The 18,099-nt window shown below is 45.5% G+C and overlaps 1 protein-coding gene across 6 annotated transcripts in view; it reads left to right on the plus strand.

Moving 5' to 3' along the window:
* DPF3 (double PHD fingers 3) overlaps positions 1-18,099 on the plus strand; it is a 251,902-nt gene that overhangs the window by 110,452 nt on the left and 123,351 nt on the right. For all 6 annotated transcript variants that reach the window (XR_005055733.2, XM_036997693.2, XM_036997581.2 and 3 more), the window contains exon 3: positions 287-394. Coding sequence is in view for 5 of the 6 variants with exons in the window: in XM_036997693.2 (XP_036853588.1) it covers positions 287-394 (108 nt within the window). In the remaining variant the exon portion in view is untranslated. The remainder of the gene's footprint in view (positions 1-286; positions 395-18,099) is intronic.

The following is an 18,099-nucleotide window of genomic DNA, read 5'->3' on the forward strand; positions in this document are numbered from 1 at the left end:
ACTGTAGTGAGGTTGAGTCTGGAAAGGTCCCTGTGATCTCCCAAGACCTGGAGAGCAGAACTGGTCTGGGTAGTGGTGATGGCATGTGCTTACTGAGACAGCATGGTGGAGCAGACACAGCAAGGGTCCTGGGGTCAGATGACCTAGATTCTGCCTCAGCTCCATCATCAACCAGTTGTGTGACCTTGACCCAGTTCTCTCATAGTGTGAATGAGAGGGTTAAACGGTGCTTTCCAAGGCTGCTTCCAGCCTGGTCCTTTAACCTTTACACTGTCTCTGTCTACAGGCCTTGCCCCGGGCCAGCTGTACACATACCCTGCCCGCTGCTGGCGCAAGAAGAGACGATTGCACCCACCTGAGGAGCCAAAGCTGCGGCTGCTGGAAATCAAACCTGGTCAGTGACCCTGGAGCGTGGCTGAGCTCATGCTGGGAGAGGTGGGGCAGGCTGGGCTGGCCTGGGCGAGGTTGCTTTGCTTCTTTGTCCATAGGGCTGAGTTTTCCAGGAGGGTGAGCCTCTGTGCCCACCCTCATGTTTAAGCACAAGCGTCTCTCCTTGGTGTCTTGTGTCTCTCCCTGTTTTGTCTCCCTCTTGCCACCCCCATGGGAGTAAAGCAGGAGCATAGGGTGGGAAGAGGCCAAGGTGAATCAGTTTCCCAACAGAGCTGAAGGAGCTGCAGAAGTTCTGGGTCATGTGACACCTTCCTGTTCTGGGTTGTGTGTTTCTAAGGAGAGTGCAGTGTGTACCCTCTCCCCTTCCTTCCAGACTTGAACTTCTGGGGAATCTTACACGAAGAGGTCCAGTCCCTAAAATAGGACCCATTATGGGCATTGAAATGGAAGAGTTTGAATTCAGATTTAGCCTTTAAGTGATGCCGATTGCTTTGTGGCTGTGCAGGAGGATTGGTTAGTGTTCTTGACTCCTGACCTGTTAGTACACTTCCAATCAGATAGCCATCTTCAGACCTGTGACTGGGCTGCAGCAAGGCCAGGTAATTGCCCTGCATCCTCAGCTTCTTAGAAATATCTGGTTTTAGGGGTGCCAGGGCTGGACATGATTCAGGGTGGTGCGAGCAGTGCTGTTAAGTGGAGCAAAGGCAGAGCTGGCATGTCCCTCTTGTTGCCTCCAGACATACAGACCCGGCCGAGGCTGGCTGCCTGGCAACGTTACCTCACTCCTGCCTTTCCATGCTGACTCCTTAGGCTGCTTTTTCTCTGCAAAATCTCTACTTACAGCTGTTTGGGATGCTTTCTCTCACAGTTCTATGGTAAAGCCTGCTTTGATTGTTCTCTTTAAGAAACAGATTTCCCTTGTGTAGAAGTTTTATTTGTTAGGGGTATGTAGGGCTAGATTTTTCAGTGTGCTCCATCCAAGTTCGCAAATGGCCTTGAACAATTTGCAGACCCTCGTAAACACTACAGGGTAATGGCTGAGGTTTTTCCAACGTCCCTGAGATGCAGGTTGTAAGAGGGCCTAGTCTCCCAGAGCAGTATAATTCAATAGAAATAGAATGCAAGCCATGTGTCACTTTATATTCCTAAATTGCAAATAGGAAAAAGACGTAAAATTAATTGTAGTAATGGATTCTATTTAACCTCACATCAATAACATAACTTCAGCATATAATCAATATAAAAATTATAAATGAGGTATTTATGTTCCTTTTTTTTTGTATTTTTTAAAATTCCAGTGTGCATTTTACAAGTTCAGCACGTATCACCGTGGACTAGCCACATTTCAAGTGCTCTGTTGCCACATGCGGTTAGCGGTGCCCATATTGGTTAGTGTGGTTCTAGAACCACACACATAGTGTGTGATCTTGACCAGCAGCATAGACATCACCTGGGAGCTCGGTAGAGATGTAGAATCTTGGGCCTCACTCCAAATCTGCTGAGTCAGAATATGCATTTTATCAAATTCTCAGGACTGCCTCCATAGAATGCACAGTGAAATTGAGGAACACTTGATTTGAAGATTCCCAGGTGGCTGAACCACAAGTTGGCATGGCACGACTCTGTATCATCTACATTCTTTATTAAACATGAACAACTGTCAATATGAATACTTTATTTTGGAGGTGGGAGCTCCCTCCTTCCTTGTTCTAGATCTACTAGTCCTGGTCTCTTACAAGTGGCATGGATGAGTGAGGAGGTAATCCCTGGTCTGATCCTTACCTGGATCGGTTTAATTTTAGCCCATTCAGAGTTTTTCCACGGGTGCTATAGTGAAAGCGTGAGCGTATGTCAGGTTGACTGTGTGGACTCTGAGGAAAGGCGTTATTCCAGTGTCTGTCTCTAGCTGGATGTGTCTACCTGTTGGAGTTCATGAGCCCTCTGGGTTTATTTCCCCATCTGTAAATGGGCACAGCGATACTTGGAGGTTCATTGTGCTGATCAGACAAGTCACATGTCTAGTACAGGCAGACCTCAGAGATGCTGTGGGTTCAGTTCCAGACCACCGCACCAAAGGTGATACTGCAATAAAGCAAGTCAAGTGAATTTTTCAGTTTCCCAGTGCATATAAATGTTATGTTTAGCCTATATTGTCATCTCTTAAGTGTGGAGTAGCATTCTGTCTGAAAAAACAATGTACCTGTCTTAATTTAAAAATATGTTATTGCAAAAAATGCTGACCATTATCTGATCCTTCAGCAAGTCATTATCTTTTTGCTGGTGGAGGGTTTTGCCTCCGTGTTGATGCCTGCTGACTGATAAGGGTGGTGGTTGCTGAAGGTTGAGGGTAGCTGCGGCAGTTTCTTAAAATAAGACAATAATGAAGTTTGTGTCATTGATGGACTCTTTCTTTGATGGGTGATTTCTCTGTAGCATGTGAGGGCATTTGATAGCATTTTACCCACAGTAGAACTTTCAAAGTTGGAGTTAGTTCTCTCAAACTCTGCTACTGCTTTATCACCTAAGGTTATGTAATATTCTAAATCCTTTGTTGTCATTTCAACAATCTGCACAGCATCTTCACCAGGAGTAGATTCCATCTCAAGAAACCACTTTCTTTGCTTATCCATAAGAAGCAACTTCTCATCTGTAAAGTTTTATCAAGAGATTGTAGCAATGTAGTCACGACTTCAGGCTCCCCTTCGAATTCTAGTTCTCTTGCTATTTCCTACCAATCTGCAGTTACTTCCTCCACTGAAGATTTGAACTCTGTGAGGGTTGGAATTGACTTCTTCCAAACTCCTGTTAATGTTGATATTTTGACCTCTTCCCATGAATCACAAATGTTCTTAATGACATCTGGAATGGTGACTCCTTTCCAGAAGGTTTTCAATTTGCTTTGCCAGATCCAGCAGATGAATCACTATCTATGGCTGCTATAGCCTTACAAAAAGTGTTTCTTAAATAATAATGCTTGAAAGCTGAAATTACTTCTTGACCCACGAGCCACTGTATTGGCAGGCATAAAAACAATATTAATCTCATTGTACATCCCCATCAGAGCTCTTGGTGACAAGGTGTATTGTCAGCGAGCAGTAATATTATTTATTTATATATTTACTTACTTATTTTTATTTTGTTATCATTAATCTACAGTTACATGAGGAACAATATGTTTACTAGGGTCCCCCCATCCATCAGCGTAGTAAGATGTTGTAGAATCACTACTTGTCTTCTCTATGTTGCACAGCCCTCCCCATTCCTACCCCCCACATTATACATGCTAATCGTAATACCCCCTTTCTTCTTCCTGCCCTTATCCCTCCCTTCCCTACCATCCTCCCCAGTCCCTTTCCCTTTGGTAACTGTTAGTCCATTATTGGGTTCTGTGATTCTGCTGCTGTTTTATTCCTTCAGTTTTGCTTTGTTCTTATACTCCACATATGAGTGAAATCATTTGGTACTTGTCTTTCTCTGCTTGGCTTATTTCACGGAGCATAATAACCTCTAGCTCCATCCATGTTGTTGCAAATGGTAGGATTTGTTTTCTTCTTATGGCTGAATAATATTCCATTGTGTATATGTACCACATCTTCTTTAACCATTCATCTACTGATGGACACTTAGGTTGCTTCCATTTCTTGGCTATTGTAAATAGTGCTGCGATAAACATAGGGGTGCATCTGTCTTTTTCAAACTGGGCTGCTGCATTCTTGGGGTGAATTCCTAGGAGTGGTATTCCTGGGTAAAATGGTATGTCTATTTTGAGTTTTTTGAGGAACCTCCATACTGCTTTCCACAATGGTTGAACTAATTTACATTCCCACCAGCAGTGTAGGGGGGTTCCCCTTTCTCCGCAACCTCGCCAACATTTGTTATTGCTTGTCTTTTGGATGGTAGCCATCCTTACTGGTGTGAGGTGATATCTCATTGTGGTTTTAATTTGCATTTGCATTTCTCTGATGACTAGTGGTGTGGAGCATCTTTTCATGTGTCTATTGGCCATCTGAATTTCTTCTTTGGAGAACTGTTTGCTCATCTTCTCTGCCCATTTTTTAATTGGATTATTTGTTTTTTGTTTGTTGAGGTGTGTGAGCTCTTTATATATTTTGGATGTCAAGCCTTTATCAGATCTGTCATTTACGAATATATTCTCCCATACTGTAGGTTATCTTTTTGTTCTATTGATGGTGTCCTTTGCTGTACAGAAGCTTTTCAGCTTGATATAGTCCCACTTATTTATTTTTGCTTTTGTTTTCCTTGCCCAGGGAGATATGTTCATGAAGAAGTCACTCATGTTTATGTCCATGAGATTTTTGCCTATGTTTTTTTCCAAGAGTTTTATGGCTTCACGACTTACATTCAGGTCTTTGACCCATTTTGAATTTACTTTTGTGTATGGGGTTAGACAGTGATCCAGTTTCATTCTCGTACATGTAGCTGTCCAGTTTTGCCAACACCAGCTGTTGAAGATGTTGTCATTTCCCCATTGTATGTCCATGGCTCCTTTATCATATATTAATTGACCATATATGTTTGGGTTAATATCTGGACTCTCTATACTGTTCTACTGGTCTATGGCTCTGTTCTTGTGCTAGTACCAAATTATCTTGATTACTGTGGCTTTGTAGTAGAGCTTTAAGTTGGGGAGTGAGATGCCCCCTGCTTTATTCTTCTTTCTCAGGATTGCTTTGGCTATTCGGGGTCTTTTGAAGTTCCATATGAATTTTAAAACTATTTGTTCCAGTTCGTTGAAGAATGTTGTTGGTATTTTGATAGGCATTGCATTGAATCTGTAGATTGCTTTAGGTAGGATGGCCATTTTGACAATATTAATTCTTCCTAGCCAAGAGTATGGGATGAGTTTCCATTTGTTATTGTCCTCTTTAATTTCTCTTAAGAGTGTCTTGTAGTTTTCAGGGTATAGGTCCTTTACTTCCTAGGTTAGGTTTTTTCCTAGGTATTTTATTCTTTTTGATGCAATTGTGAATGGAATTGGTTTCCTGATTTCTCTTTCTGTTAGTTCATTGTTAGTGTATAGGAAAGCAACAGATTTCTGTGTATTAATTTTGTATCCTGCAACTTTGCTGAATTCAGGTATTAGTTCTAGTAGTTTTGGAATGGTGTCTTTAGGGTTTTTTTATGTACAATATCATGTCATCTGCAAATAGTGACAGTTTGACTTCCTCTTTACCAATCTGGATTTCTTGTATTTCTTTGTTTTGTCTAATTGCCATGGCTAGGACCTCCAGTACTATATTGAATAACAGTGGGGGAGTGAGCATCCCTGTCTTGTTCCCAGTCTTAAAGGAAAAGCTTTCCGCTTCTCGCTGTTAAATATGATGTTGGCTGTAGGTTTGTCATATATGGCCTTTATTATGTTGAGGTACTTGCCCTCTATGCCCATTTTGTTGAGAGATTTTATCATGAATGGATGTTGAATTTTGTCGAATGCTTTTTCAGCATCTATGAAGATGATCATGTGGTTTTTGTCCTTTTGTTGATATGGTGGATGATGTTGATGGATTTTCGGATGTTGTATCATCCTTGCATTCCTGGGATGAATCCCAGTTGGTCATGGTGTATGATCCTTTTGACGTATTTTTGAATTCAGTTTGTTAATATTTTGTTGAGTATTTTTGCATCTATGTTCATCAGGGATATTGGTCTGTAGTTTTCTTTTTTGGTGGGGTCTTTGCCTGGTTTTGGTATTAGGGCGATGTTGGCTTCATAGAATGAGTTTGGGAGTATTCCCTCCTCTTCTATTTTTTGGAAAACTTTAAGGAGAATGGGTATTATGTCTTCTCTGTATGTCTGATAAAATTCTGAGGTAAATTCATCTGGCCCGGGGATTTTGTTCTTGGGTAGTTTTTTGATTACTGCTTCAATTTCATTGCTGGTAATTGGTCTATTTAGATTTTCTGTTTCTTTCTGGATCAGTCTTAGAAGGTTGTATTTTTCTAGGAAGTTGTCCATTTCTCCTAGGTTTTCCAGCTTGTTAGCATATAGGTTTTCATAGTATTCCCTAATAATTCTTTGTATTTCTGTGTGGTCCGTCATGATTTTTCCTTTCTCATTTCTGATTCTGTTGATGTGTGTTGAGTCTCTTTTTCTCTTAAAAAGTCTGGCTAGAGGCTTATCTATTTTGTTAATTTTCTCAAAGAACCAGCTCTTGGTCTCATTGATTTTTTTTCTATTGTTTTATTCTTCTCAATTTTATTTATTTCTTTTCTGGTCTTTACTATGTCCCCCCGTCTGCTGACCTTAGGCCTCATTTGTTCTTCTTTTTCCAATTTCGATAATTGTGACATTAGATTCTTCATTTGGGATTGTTCTTCCTTCTTTAAATATGCCTGGATTCCTATATACTTTCCTTTTACCCCCTTCGTGTGATGCTGAGTTCTCGCAGAGGTAGATGCAGCCTGGCTGTTGTACTGTATCCACTGACCTTTCTTTTAGGAATAGTGCATTTGTTGTATTTTCAAAAATATGTATGTTTTTGGGAGGAGATTTCTGCTGAACTACTCATGCTGCCATCTTGGCTTCTCCCCTATCTTGGCTTTTTGACATGCCTTCCTTTCAAAGCTTAATCTCATTTGTAGCTTTTGACTTAAAGGGAAAGATGTGAGAGTCTTCCTTTCATTTGAACACTTACAGGCCATTGTGGGTTTATTAAGTGGCCTGATTTCCATATTGTGTCTCAGGGAACATGGAGGCCCTAGGAGAGAGAGGGGAATGCCTGTCAGTGGAACAGTCATAACACACACAACATTTATTAAGTTTGCCATCTTATAATGGGTGCAGTTGGTGGTGCCCCAAAGCAATTATAATAGTAACATCAGAGATCACTGATCATGGATCACCATAAGAAATGTAATAATAATGAAAAGTTTGAAATATTGTGAGAATTACAAAAATGTGACACAGAGACATGAGTGAGTGATGCTATTGGAAGAATTGTGCTGATAGACTTGCTCGCTGCAGGGTTGCCACAAACCTTCAATTTATAAAAAATGAGATATGTGGGAAGTGAAATAAAGCAAAATGCAATAAAATGAGGTATGTTTGTATTTGCCTTTTCTTACTCTTTCAATTAAATATCTTAAGAAAATTTGAATAGGTAATATGCCACATGTTTTGATATTCCAAAGATAAAAAGGATACATTGTATAGTGAAAAATAAGGTCAAGTCTCCAACGAGGCAATGAATGATACCAGTTTTTTGAGTTTCATCGAGGTAGTCTGTGCACACATCAGGAATTACATCTATATGACCTTCGCTACCTCTTTTTACACAGCACAGCTACCTTCCCATTTAAAAATGTGCCTCAGGCATTGCTCATATCAATATAGAGTTTCCTCATTCCTTGATTACAATTACACAATATTCCATTGTACAAATGTACCACAACTTATTTAGCCAGGCTGTTCCCAATTTTTATTTCAATTTTTTCCAATTTAACCAGTGGTGCAGCAAATATTTCACATGTGTTTGTGGACACCTCTTGTGTAATTTTTTATTTTAAAAGTTTTTATTATAAATTCACTATACTAGTTTATTGTAAATATGCTAATTTAAAATTGTTAGTCTTTTTTTTTTAAATCTTAATTCTTCATTTATATGAAAAGTCTTTATTAAGAAAACTTCATATCAGACTAATTGGGTTATCTTTCATAGAATCAAAGACATTTAACTCTGCAGTATACCTCTGACATCATGAACTCCAATTCCTCATTTTATTGAGGTCCAGAGAGGTTAGATAGGTTTCCCAAAGTCACATAGCAGTTCCTGTGGAAAACTGCAGAGAATCCAGGTTGCTTGATTTCTCTGTTCAATATTTTTAGAAACTTTAATAAGGCTTTTTTCCTTAAAAACTTTGCATTATTACTAATACATATTAATTATTAAAGTGCACCAAGCAATAGTTGGAATTCCTTCAGTCAGAAATGTCGATGTTCGAATCAAACCAGCCTAAGCAAAAAAAGGGAAGTTGGTTTGTGTAACAGTAAATCCCAGAGTATACTAGCTTTAGGCATAGCTACATCCAGGGGCTCAAATGCTGTAGTGAGGGTTCTGTGTCTCTCTTTCCACCTCTAGCACTCTTCTCCTCATGGGGCAGGCAGGGTGGCCACCAGACTTAGCACTCACCCAGACTCAGCACTCACCACACCCGGCAGAAAGGTAGTCCCCTTCGTTAGCAGAAAAGGCCTAGGAAGGACTGATTAGCTGGCTTGGTTTATGTCCACCCCACCAGTCACTGCCACGCAGGGGATGGGGCACTCTTATTGAATCATCATCACCATAACCAGTGCCTGAACAGTACACTGCAGTTTACAAAGCATTTTCATTTGTATCACTTCCTTTGGTCCTTGCTATAGCCCTGGGAGACAGAGACGGAAGGAAGGGAGGTGGGTAGAGGTGGAGTAGTTCTATTTTATAGGTCAGGGAAATGAGGCCATGACAGAGCCAAGGAAGGTTTACTATACTGCTTTTAATCTGAGAACTGATAGTCTCACTGCTGGTGGGACTGAGAAGAAGCTACTTAAGACTGTTTGGTCCTCTAGGCAGACACTTACTGGCCTTACTTGTCTCCCAGAGGCTAATGGTGGAGCAGCCTGGGTGACAGCTGGCTTTGGACATGCCCCATCCTTAGGCCTGCCATGACATGTGGGGGAGGGAAAAGGAAGAGCCCTGGGGCTGCTGGTTTGTGGTAGCCCCTATATGAGATTATTTGAAAGATTGCCCTGGCCTCTGCCCTTATGTTGGGGGCCAAGGCCACAGTGCCTGTTCCAGGTCTCAGGTTCGTAAAGGCCCGTCCCCTGAGACAGCCAGGGTCCTGTGGAGGCACCCTTTTTGGAAAGACTGGCCCCAGCCTTGGTGAGAATGGGCCCTGAGAGGTGTAGCCGTAATCTCAAATTGGCAAAAGATCCCAACTAAATTGGGCTCCCCTGATGCAGGCTCATTGCTCTGGGCTGGCATCCAGGTGCTGAGAAACAATAGATAGCTGGGCCTGGAATAAATAACTTTTCAAATGAAAGAGCTCCTTCTCAGATGAACTTGTCCCTTCTCTTTGGGTAATCAGGCCTACTACCGTGCCTACTAAAAACAAAAACAAAAAATGGAAAGCCTTGAGCTGAGTGTCGTTTCCAGATCCTGTTCTGAGTCTGCACCACCGGGCCAGGCCTGGCGCTCAGGCTGTGCCGTCACATCAGCCTGTGACCGCAGATTCTGAATAGAGATGCCTGCGGAGTGCCTGAGAATTGGTGATAAGGAGCCACAGCCTCAGACCTCAAAGCGTCAGGGTCCACCTAGAGAACACAAAGCAGCAGCGCTGCTCTTCCTGGAGGCAACCCACATTTGCATTTGAATTTTTTACACAAGCCAAAATTTCAGAAAAGGATCTTCATCCAGGGCCTCAGCTAGCCCATCTGGCCCCTTTGTGCAAAAGTAGAAGAGGCCCCCTCTGAGTGGGCATTTACAAAATGATGTCCCTTCTGGTGGGTTAGCAGAGCACACACTGTGTCTCAGCCTCTTTGTGTCCCTTTGGCAGCTGTCTCCATGCAGGCACAGCCTGCCCACCTTTCCATGGCTCTGCCCTTGTCATTTATGAAATGTACCATTTCCAGCTGGGAGGACCTTTTCCCTTTCCTGGGCTATGTCCTCCTACAGCACAGAGTTGACATGGACAATATTTTTAAATGATTGTCTTTTTTTTTCCCTCCCATGTGATTTGGGTTCATAGGGAACTCGGTTTGTTCATTGATAATTTTGACTGTGAGTCATGGAGGGTCATTGGTCAGAGTCCCTGAGGAACTTGCTGCCAATATCTAGCAGGTCAGGGCAGTGAGCTGGGTGGATGGAGGTCCACCTTCTCAGGGATAGAGAAGTAGTTGAAGGAAAAAGATACGGTGGGAGAGGCTAGGCATCTCTTCTCTCTTCCCAACTGCAGTGGAATTGGGGATAACCTTTTTGAAGGTCAATGCATAGTATCTATCAGTATTTGAAAAGTACATGCCACCTGACCTGGAAATTCTGCTGCTAGGAGTTTATCCTGTAAGTAAATAAATTCCCACAATGTATAAGGTTGACCATTGTGGCATTGCTTCTACAAACAACAAAGTATGGAAAACAGCCAGGAGGCCCACTGATAGGGAACTAGCTATATACATAGTACATCCCTAAATTGGGGTACCATTTTGTTTTTTAAAGGAATGAATAGAAAAAAATGGAAAGATGTCCAAGATACATTGTTAAATGGAAAAAAAAAGCAAATTGTAAGTTTTGTGTAAACATTATGTATAACCCTCTTTGGGCAAACCTTGCTGAAAATCAGTAATCAATTTGTCCATCATGGGCAGAATCCCTTTAAATTTATGGACACTAGAAGACTGAGTTTATGTCGAAAGGAAACCAATGAATCAGCCAACCAACCCTTGGCACCTCTCCACCACTCGGCCCTTGTGATGCCATTCTGTCCTCTGTTCCCTCCCAGCCTCCTGCTGCAGGGAACTCCTCTTGACAGGCTCCATGAATGTAGTTGTGTCTGTGACACTTGGAGCCTCCCTTGGGCTCCACTGATTTGTGAGAGATGGTGGGGTTGGCGGGTGGGCACTGGCCTGGAGCAGAATTGTCTCAAGGCAAGAGTTTCCTTCCATGTCAGACCCTTCCATGGGTAATGAGGAGAGGAGATAGACAAGCAGTTTATCAAGCTGACACCCAGTTTATCCCTTCCATCTTCCTTTGTGTCTCTGCCTGAGTCCAGCCAATGGTCAGTCCAGCAGCAGGCCAGCGCGTAATGTGGATTACATTACCCTTAACTCCGGGTCTGCAGAGATGAGAGCTCTGTCAAGAGACCAGGTCAGAGCCAGAGTGCCATGTGTAGGGGTGATTCAGGAATGTTGAAGGACCTTGAAGAGGGTCTGAGGACAGGGCTGCACAGCCACGCACTTCTGGTTCAGTCCCCCAGAGTGCAGAGATCACCTGGGCTGAGCCAGCATTATGGCATGGGGAGTGAGCGGGGTGCCGGCTGGTGACCGCTGTTAACTCATTTGTTCTGGACTAAATGACGCACTGATGGAGTACTCCCCAGTCCTGCTGCCCTCATCCCATCTCCCTCACTGTGCGTATGCCATGTTTCCTACTACTTGTTGAAAATAAAAATGCATCTGTGTGGGGGTGGGATGGGGCTGAGCCCTGGGGGAGAGCTCTTGGCATTTGAAAGCATTCTCAGTGTCCCTGGACCTATGTGTTTCTCACGCCTAACATCACCCCTCCAATCAGTCTTGAATAAACATCTTGCAACCTCCTACTTGCCTGGGCATCTGAAGGACAACACACACACATTATTTCTCTCTGCTGACAGTGGGGCTCAGTGTTCTCTGCAGCTTGCTCTCGGCTGCAGAGGCAAACGCAAGGTGTTTCACGGCGCAGCCATCACAGCTCATGCAACATGAAGACTTGGGCAGGGGCCCGGTGCCAGAGAGGGGCCTCTCCTGGACCTTTTCGCCGAGAATGGAGCTCTGTCCTTGCAAAGGGGAGCCATGCTGGTGGGAAGGAAAGGTGGATAGTAAATATCCACCGGAAGACCCTGATGCAGGGCAGATGCTGGGCAAAAGCCAAATGAGTAAAAAAAAGGCCTTTAACTTCACTTTTTATTGAATGAAGAAAAGAAAGACAATTGGAACAAACTTTTCCTTGTGTCCCTTTGGATTAAATGTGCACACAGTCTGCTTAGGTCAATGTAGCATCTTCTAACCCCAGACCTTTTGGCTATTGAGGTCTAGAGCAGATTTTATCTTTATTTTAGAGGTGAAGAAGCTGCAGCACCAAATTAGGAAGTTAATTTCCCAGAGGATGTCAGTGAGGAAGGCTAGGAAAGAGCCCTATGTGGCACCATGTTGCTCCAGGACCAGCACATGCATTCATCCTGGTGTTCCCAGACCAACAGGCCTTTTACAGCGGACACTGACTTTACTCCTGGAATATACCTGAGCCCTTGTAAATCCCTTCTGCTCCGGATGCTTGGGGAGCAACACAGCACTTTAGTACCCTTGCCAGATTCCAAGGGAAATGGGAGGGAGGGTAGCTAGAAATAAGGTTCTGGTTCTCTCTCTCTCTCTTTTTCTTTTGGCAGCTTCTGAATGACCAGGGGTGAATGACCAGGGTAATCACCGCCCCATCACACATTGTTGGGAGAACATGAAGAGTAGGGCAGGAACCCTGCAGGGGTGGTAGCCTAGGTGCCCTCAAGCTGAGGGTGCTGCAGACGGCCAAGGGCAAACCACAGGGACCCTCACAGAGCAGGGCTTGGGTGCTGTCCCTGCTGTGCAGAACTGCCAGAACTGTACAGATGGGAGCAGGCTGCGGCCAACTTCCCCAGCTTTTGAAAATCCTGCATCTTAATTAGTTCCCTACTGCTTTTGTACATGGCCCACATTTTAATAGTCTCCAGGCTTCTCCCACCATTTGCTCTCTGATGTTTGGTATGATTTCTCTTCTCCTCAAAACAGTCCCTGCCCCCGCCTGACTCCTCCAGCACCCTCCCAGTCCGGGAACAACTTAAGGGACACCGATGTGCCAAGCATGTAACCTGGGATTGATGAGCCTGTCAGCTGCTCCCTCTGCCCCCGCCCTCCCTCGGGGTGCTCCTCACAGGGATGCACAGTGGGGGTGGGGGAGGTGAAGGGAGGGACCCGAGGAGCCCCCGCCAGGTGTGAGCCAGTGGACATCGTGACCTTCTCCCGGCCCGCAGAGGAGTCTGGCTGTGTCCTTCGAGGGGGAGGCCGCTCCACCACTCCCCCCTGCATCTGTCAGTGCTTATCTCTCTCGGTGCGGGGGATGCCTGAGCTTGGTACAGCTGGGAGAATGGATGCCTTCAAGTGCATCAGGGGGAAATGACCAGTCATTTATCTCTTTCCTGCAGTGTCAGAGCCTGCAGCCATCCATCCTGAAGGCCTGCAGCGGTAGCTTCTTAGTTCTTCTTGGCCCATGAGGAGGTACACTGAGAGGTGGGCAGGCCCTCCAGGCCGGCTTGTCTATGTGCTCCTTTGGCTGTCCCTGCAGCCTGGGGGAAGGAGCCCATCTGGGGCCCTCAGCTTGAGACTCCTGGGCACGGCTGGCAGTCGCAGGGCTCTGGGAGCTCGGGTGGGCAGAGGAAGTGGGCTCAGCTGGGAGTGGGCAGGCGGCATGCACAGCTGCTGCAGAGCCTCCTTGGCCGTGTTTTGCAGGCAGAGCTTGCAGAGCCACATCTAGAGACAGAGGAATCTCCCCATTGCACCATTACCTGTTCACTTGCCTCTCCTCCCACTGGAAGGTGCCCACTTCGAGGGCTGGGGCCTGCCTGTTTCTTCGTCTGTATCCCCAGTGCTCAGCAGGAGGCTTAACACATAGTAGGTAGACAGTAAAGCTTTATTAAAGGGGTGAAGGAAAGAAAGATGCCTGGTGTTTTATCTCAAGCTTGGAGAACAAGGCTTGTCTTTCATCAGCCTGGAGTCACAGATGGAGACTGAGCAGAGGGGAGAAGCTTTCCCATCCAGCTCCTAGCTTGGCCTTGGGGTCTGTCCCAGTTTTGCCGTCTTGCCTTTCTTTGTTTTTATGTTGTAGGGGCCTTCACTGTGCCGCACAGCTGTGCTCTGTAGGAGAAAAGGCACCAATCAGATCACAAGGCCTGGGTTCAAGTTCAGATGCCTCTACCCACTGGCTGTGTGATTTGGGGCAATTACCTAACCACTCTGGCCTCCATTGTTTGCCTGTAAAATACAGATCATGGCAGCTTCTCTGCTGTCCTCCCAGGGTTGTTGTGAGAGTCATGTGGGCAGATGGAGTGCAGGACTTGGCAAGTGTGAGGAGGTGCCATGAGGCCACCTCTGAGCTGCCCTGCTGGGCCGGCTGAGGGAGCCTGGCTAACGCTTTTCTGTTCCAGTGCCCGCCGTGCACTCCTTGCAGGCAGCCCACTGTCCAGTCAGAAGAGTGGGTGCTGTCTGGCCTGGAATGGGAACACATTGCCTTTGAGTCTTTTAAAAGGCCCAAGTCAATACTGAGGAGAGAAGCCCTGGCTCCTGGCTGTGGGGTCTGCCTTTACCAGAACCACATCTTGTATAAGCTCACCCTCTTGTTTCTCAGAACTCAGGCCTCTGCATCCATTGCCCAGGACACAGAGATCAACTTGGAAGGCTTCTTCCCTGCTTTTACAAACACCTGTTATCCGTGGTGTGCCAGGCCAGGCCCATCTGGCTGGATCTTTTCTCCTGCCCTTGTCCTTGGCTGGTCTACCCGCTTCTGTGGACTTGCTTTTGTACCTGTGTGTCCTTAGGACTGGGCACCTGACTTCTGTACCTGGCCTCTACACCAGTTTACCGTGTGGGGATGCTCAGTGCCGGGGACCACACCCCAGGGAGTACTGCCCCCTGTGGATGTAAGTGCCATGGAGACGGGGCTTGTCTGTCATGCACGGTCTTCTCCTGAGCACCAGGCTTATTGGTGGGGCTCGAAACATATTGTAGTAGCTCCTAACTGGTCTCCCCACTTCTGTCCTCATCCCCTTTCAGGTACTTTCAGAATAATCCTGTTAAAACATAGGCATCATCATGTCACTCTTTGCTCAAAACCTCCAGTGGCCTCTGATCACACTCAGAATAGGAGCCAGCCTTCTTGTGCTGCCCTCCAAGGCCCCTGTAACTCTCTGAACTGGTCTCCTACTTTTCCCTGCTCACCGAGCTCCAGGCAGGCGAGCCCTGGGTTCAGGACTTTTGCACTGCTGGCTCCTTTGCCTGAAGTGTCCTTCCCTAGGTGTCAGCGCACCCCACCCCCCTTGACCCTGGGTGGTGTTTCATTCTCGGCCTGCTCTCTCCTCTTCGCTGCTCCAGACTCAACCTCTTCACTTCTGTGCTTCCTGGGCCCTGGCCCAGGCTGGGGAAGCTGGGCCTCACTGCTTGTGCTGGTCTAAGAGAATCAGGAGGTGAGGAGTTCACTGAGCCGGGTGAGGAGAAGGAGACATTAGGGGGTGAAGAGAAGGGGGCTTCCACTGTAAGGCTGAGCACCCCTTGTCTAAGCATCTCTGTCTGCTGTCTTTGGGCCCCACAGCAACACCAGGAAGTGATCTTTGCTTCCCTGGTCTTACAAATGAGGAGATCGAGGTCCAGTGTGGGTCAGGGTACCGGTACTGAGATTTCACCCTCTCTCACTCTGATTATCTGTATTACCCTGAATTCTTTCACCACCATTCCTGCCATCCTTCCCTCCTCCCTCACCATCCTGCTAAGCTATACTGACTTGGGCTGCTGGTCAGCCCAGGGGCGAGCTTCCTTTGACAGTGTGGGTGTTAATGTTTTGGGTAGAAGATGTTTATCTGTGATGCTGACCTCTGGGTGCTGCTTCTGGGGGTCCACCAGGTGTGTCCACTTAGGGGTGGGTAGTGGGCACAGCAGAGAGCAGGAGAGTGGTGAGAGAGCATATGGGGGAATGATGAGTCCTCTTGTGTGGATATCCTGGCATTCTGACACAAGCAGTAACAAGGGCCGGCAGGGCACAGCCTGGGTGAGGGTTCCTCAATGTGAACCTCATCTATTTTGAGCATTATGAATCACAAAACAGAGAGTCAAGTGCAGCCAGGAAAATGGCACCCCTGAGGAATGAGCAGATGGATTCCTGGGCCTGTCACCATCTCAGGAAATCAGGGCTTTGGTCCCCCCAGTCTCTTCCCCTGTGGGGTGAGAGAGAACAATATCCCTCTTTCTCCCTCCCATAAGTCTGAGCGAGTGATGGGATAAATGAAATAATGATTCTTAAGCTCCTTGCTCCTTGGCGTAAGTTGGTGTATAAATCCAAGGAAATACCATGAGCTTAGCTCCTCGAAATAATAAGTGCCCAGAAGAGGGGATTGCACATTTGTATTTGTAAGGAAAATGTAGAGGCAGGTAAGAAACCAGAGCTCTGAGCACTCATGATGTGGCAGGAGGATTGTTTGCCATTGTCTGTGGGATTTCTCCCTCCCCGTCGGTCGTGCCGTAACTCCGTCTCCAGCCCCCTGCGTCGGAGAGGGCCCGTGATGGATGGACGGATGGATGTGCGTTGTCGGGGTGTTTCACCACGATTTCCCTTGGGGCAGTCTCTCTGTTGGCAGAGCACAGCCTCCGGAAAGATAGTATCTGTTGCAAACTCGACAGCTAACAGACAGCTCCTCTCTTTGTGTATTTCCCCAAAGAAGAACTGTCTTAATCTGTTTTGTATGTGGCATATTTTATTATAATCCATATATGACTTGCAGGGTCCCAGTCCTCTACCCTGAGCCAAAAAGCACAGGGAGTAAGAGCCTCCATGAGTCTGTGACATCCAGGCGTTTGCATTTTTAAATGACCTGGGATTTAATTACTCAGTGTGCTCCCCTGTTGCACTTTCAGGCTCATCTCTCCTGCATCCTGTTAATGAGCTCAGTGGTTCTAGCAGCCCAGTGGAAACCTTGCCTTCGGTGTGTTGGGTGGCAGTCTTGGGGCACCTGTGTCAAAAGCCTGTGGCTTTGATCTTCACTGCAGAGGATGGCTGCCCTGTTCACAGCTCTGGAGAGAAGCCATTGCTCTTCACTGGCATTTTTTTTCTTCTGTATTTGTGCTTTTTCTCTCTTCTTTTCTTTTTTTTAAAGACTCTGTATGCTTCAATCCTTGTTTGTCTAAGAGGTTTTTTCTTATTTGGAAACCGATTTGCTTCGGTTTGCACAGAAGCTGTCTCTGGTGTGATGGATCGTGCTGGAAGTCACCCAAGGAGTATCTCTGTTCCCAATTAGAAGTGGAGGCAGAGCTGCTTACAGGGGCCTAGGGAGGCGGCTGGCTTGGGTGACAGCTGCTGCCGCTCTGGAGAGAGTAACGATCCGTGGGTTTATATCCCTGTGTATAAAATCAGGCTAATTTAAAGATGAATTATGTGTGTGTTTTGGGCCATTTTCTTTTAATGTTAAATGTTTGATGGCTCCTGTCATTTTATGTGGTCCCCAAATTTGTGGGAGGGTCAAAATGCATATGCTTATAAAGAATTACTAAATCCTATGTCCAGATGAGATGTATTAGAATAAAACAATCGATGACATCCCTAAGGACTCAATAGGGAGTGTGTCTAGGACATACATTGTGTAAGAACTTGGACCTGTTAGCCTATTTTTCCCTTCATTCTGGGGCCTCCTGTGTCAGAAGCCAGAGAATGTACTGTCTGCTGGTTTGTTGGGAGGGCACTGGTTAGCCTGTCACTCTGACCTTGCCAGACTTACCCATAATGCTTTGGAGCCAGGGTTTGCCAGGGGTCAGCTAGAATGCTGTCCTGGAATGGCATTCAACTGGGTGTTCAGTAGGCAACATTAAAAACCGTATTGAAGTCCTTCCATTTTTTGTGAAGCGAACTGATAGTAAATGATGCTAAAAACCTGTGCTAAGACAGTAACCACTAGTCACATGTGGCTATGGAACACTTGAAATGCTGCTAATCTGAATTGAGATGTGCTCTAAGTGTAAAATACCCACCAGATTTTGAAGACTTGATGCTAATAACAAATGTAAAATACTGATTTATGTTTTTATATTGGTTCAATTGATTTTATATATGTTGAAATGATAATGTCTTGGATGTATTAGGTTAGAGAAAATATGCTAATAAAACTAATTGCACCTGTTGCTTTTTATTTTAAAAATGTGGCCACTGGAAAGCTTAAAATTATGTAGGTGGCT

This window comes from Manis javanica, chromosome 8, assembly GCF_040802235.1.
Source record: "Manis javanica isolate MJ-LG chromosome 8, MJ_LKY, whole genome shotgun sequence".
NCBI classification, from domain to species: Eukaryota; Metazoa; Chordata; class Mammalia; order Pholidota; family Manidae; genus Manis; species Manis javanica.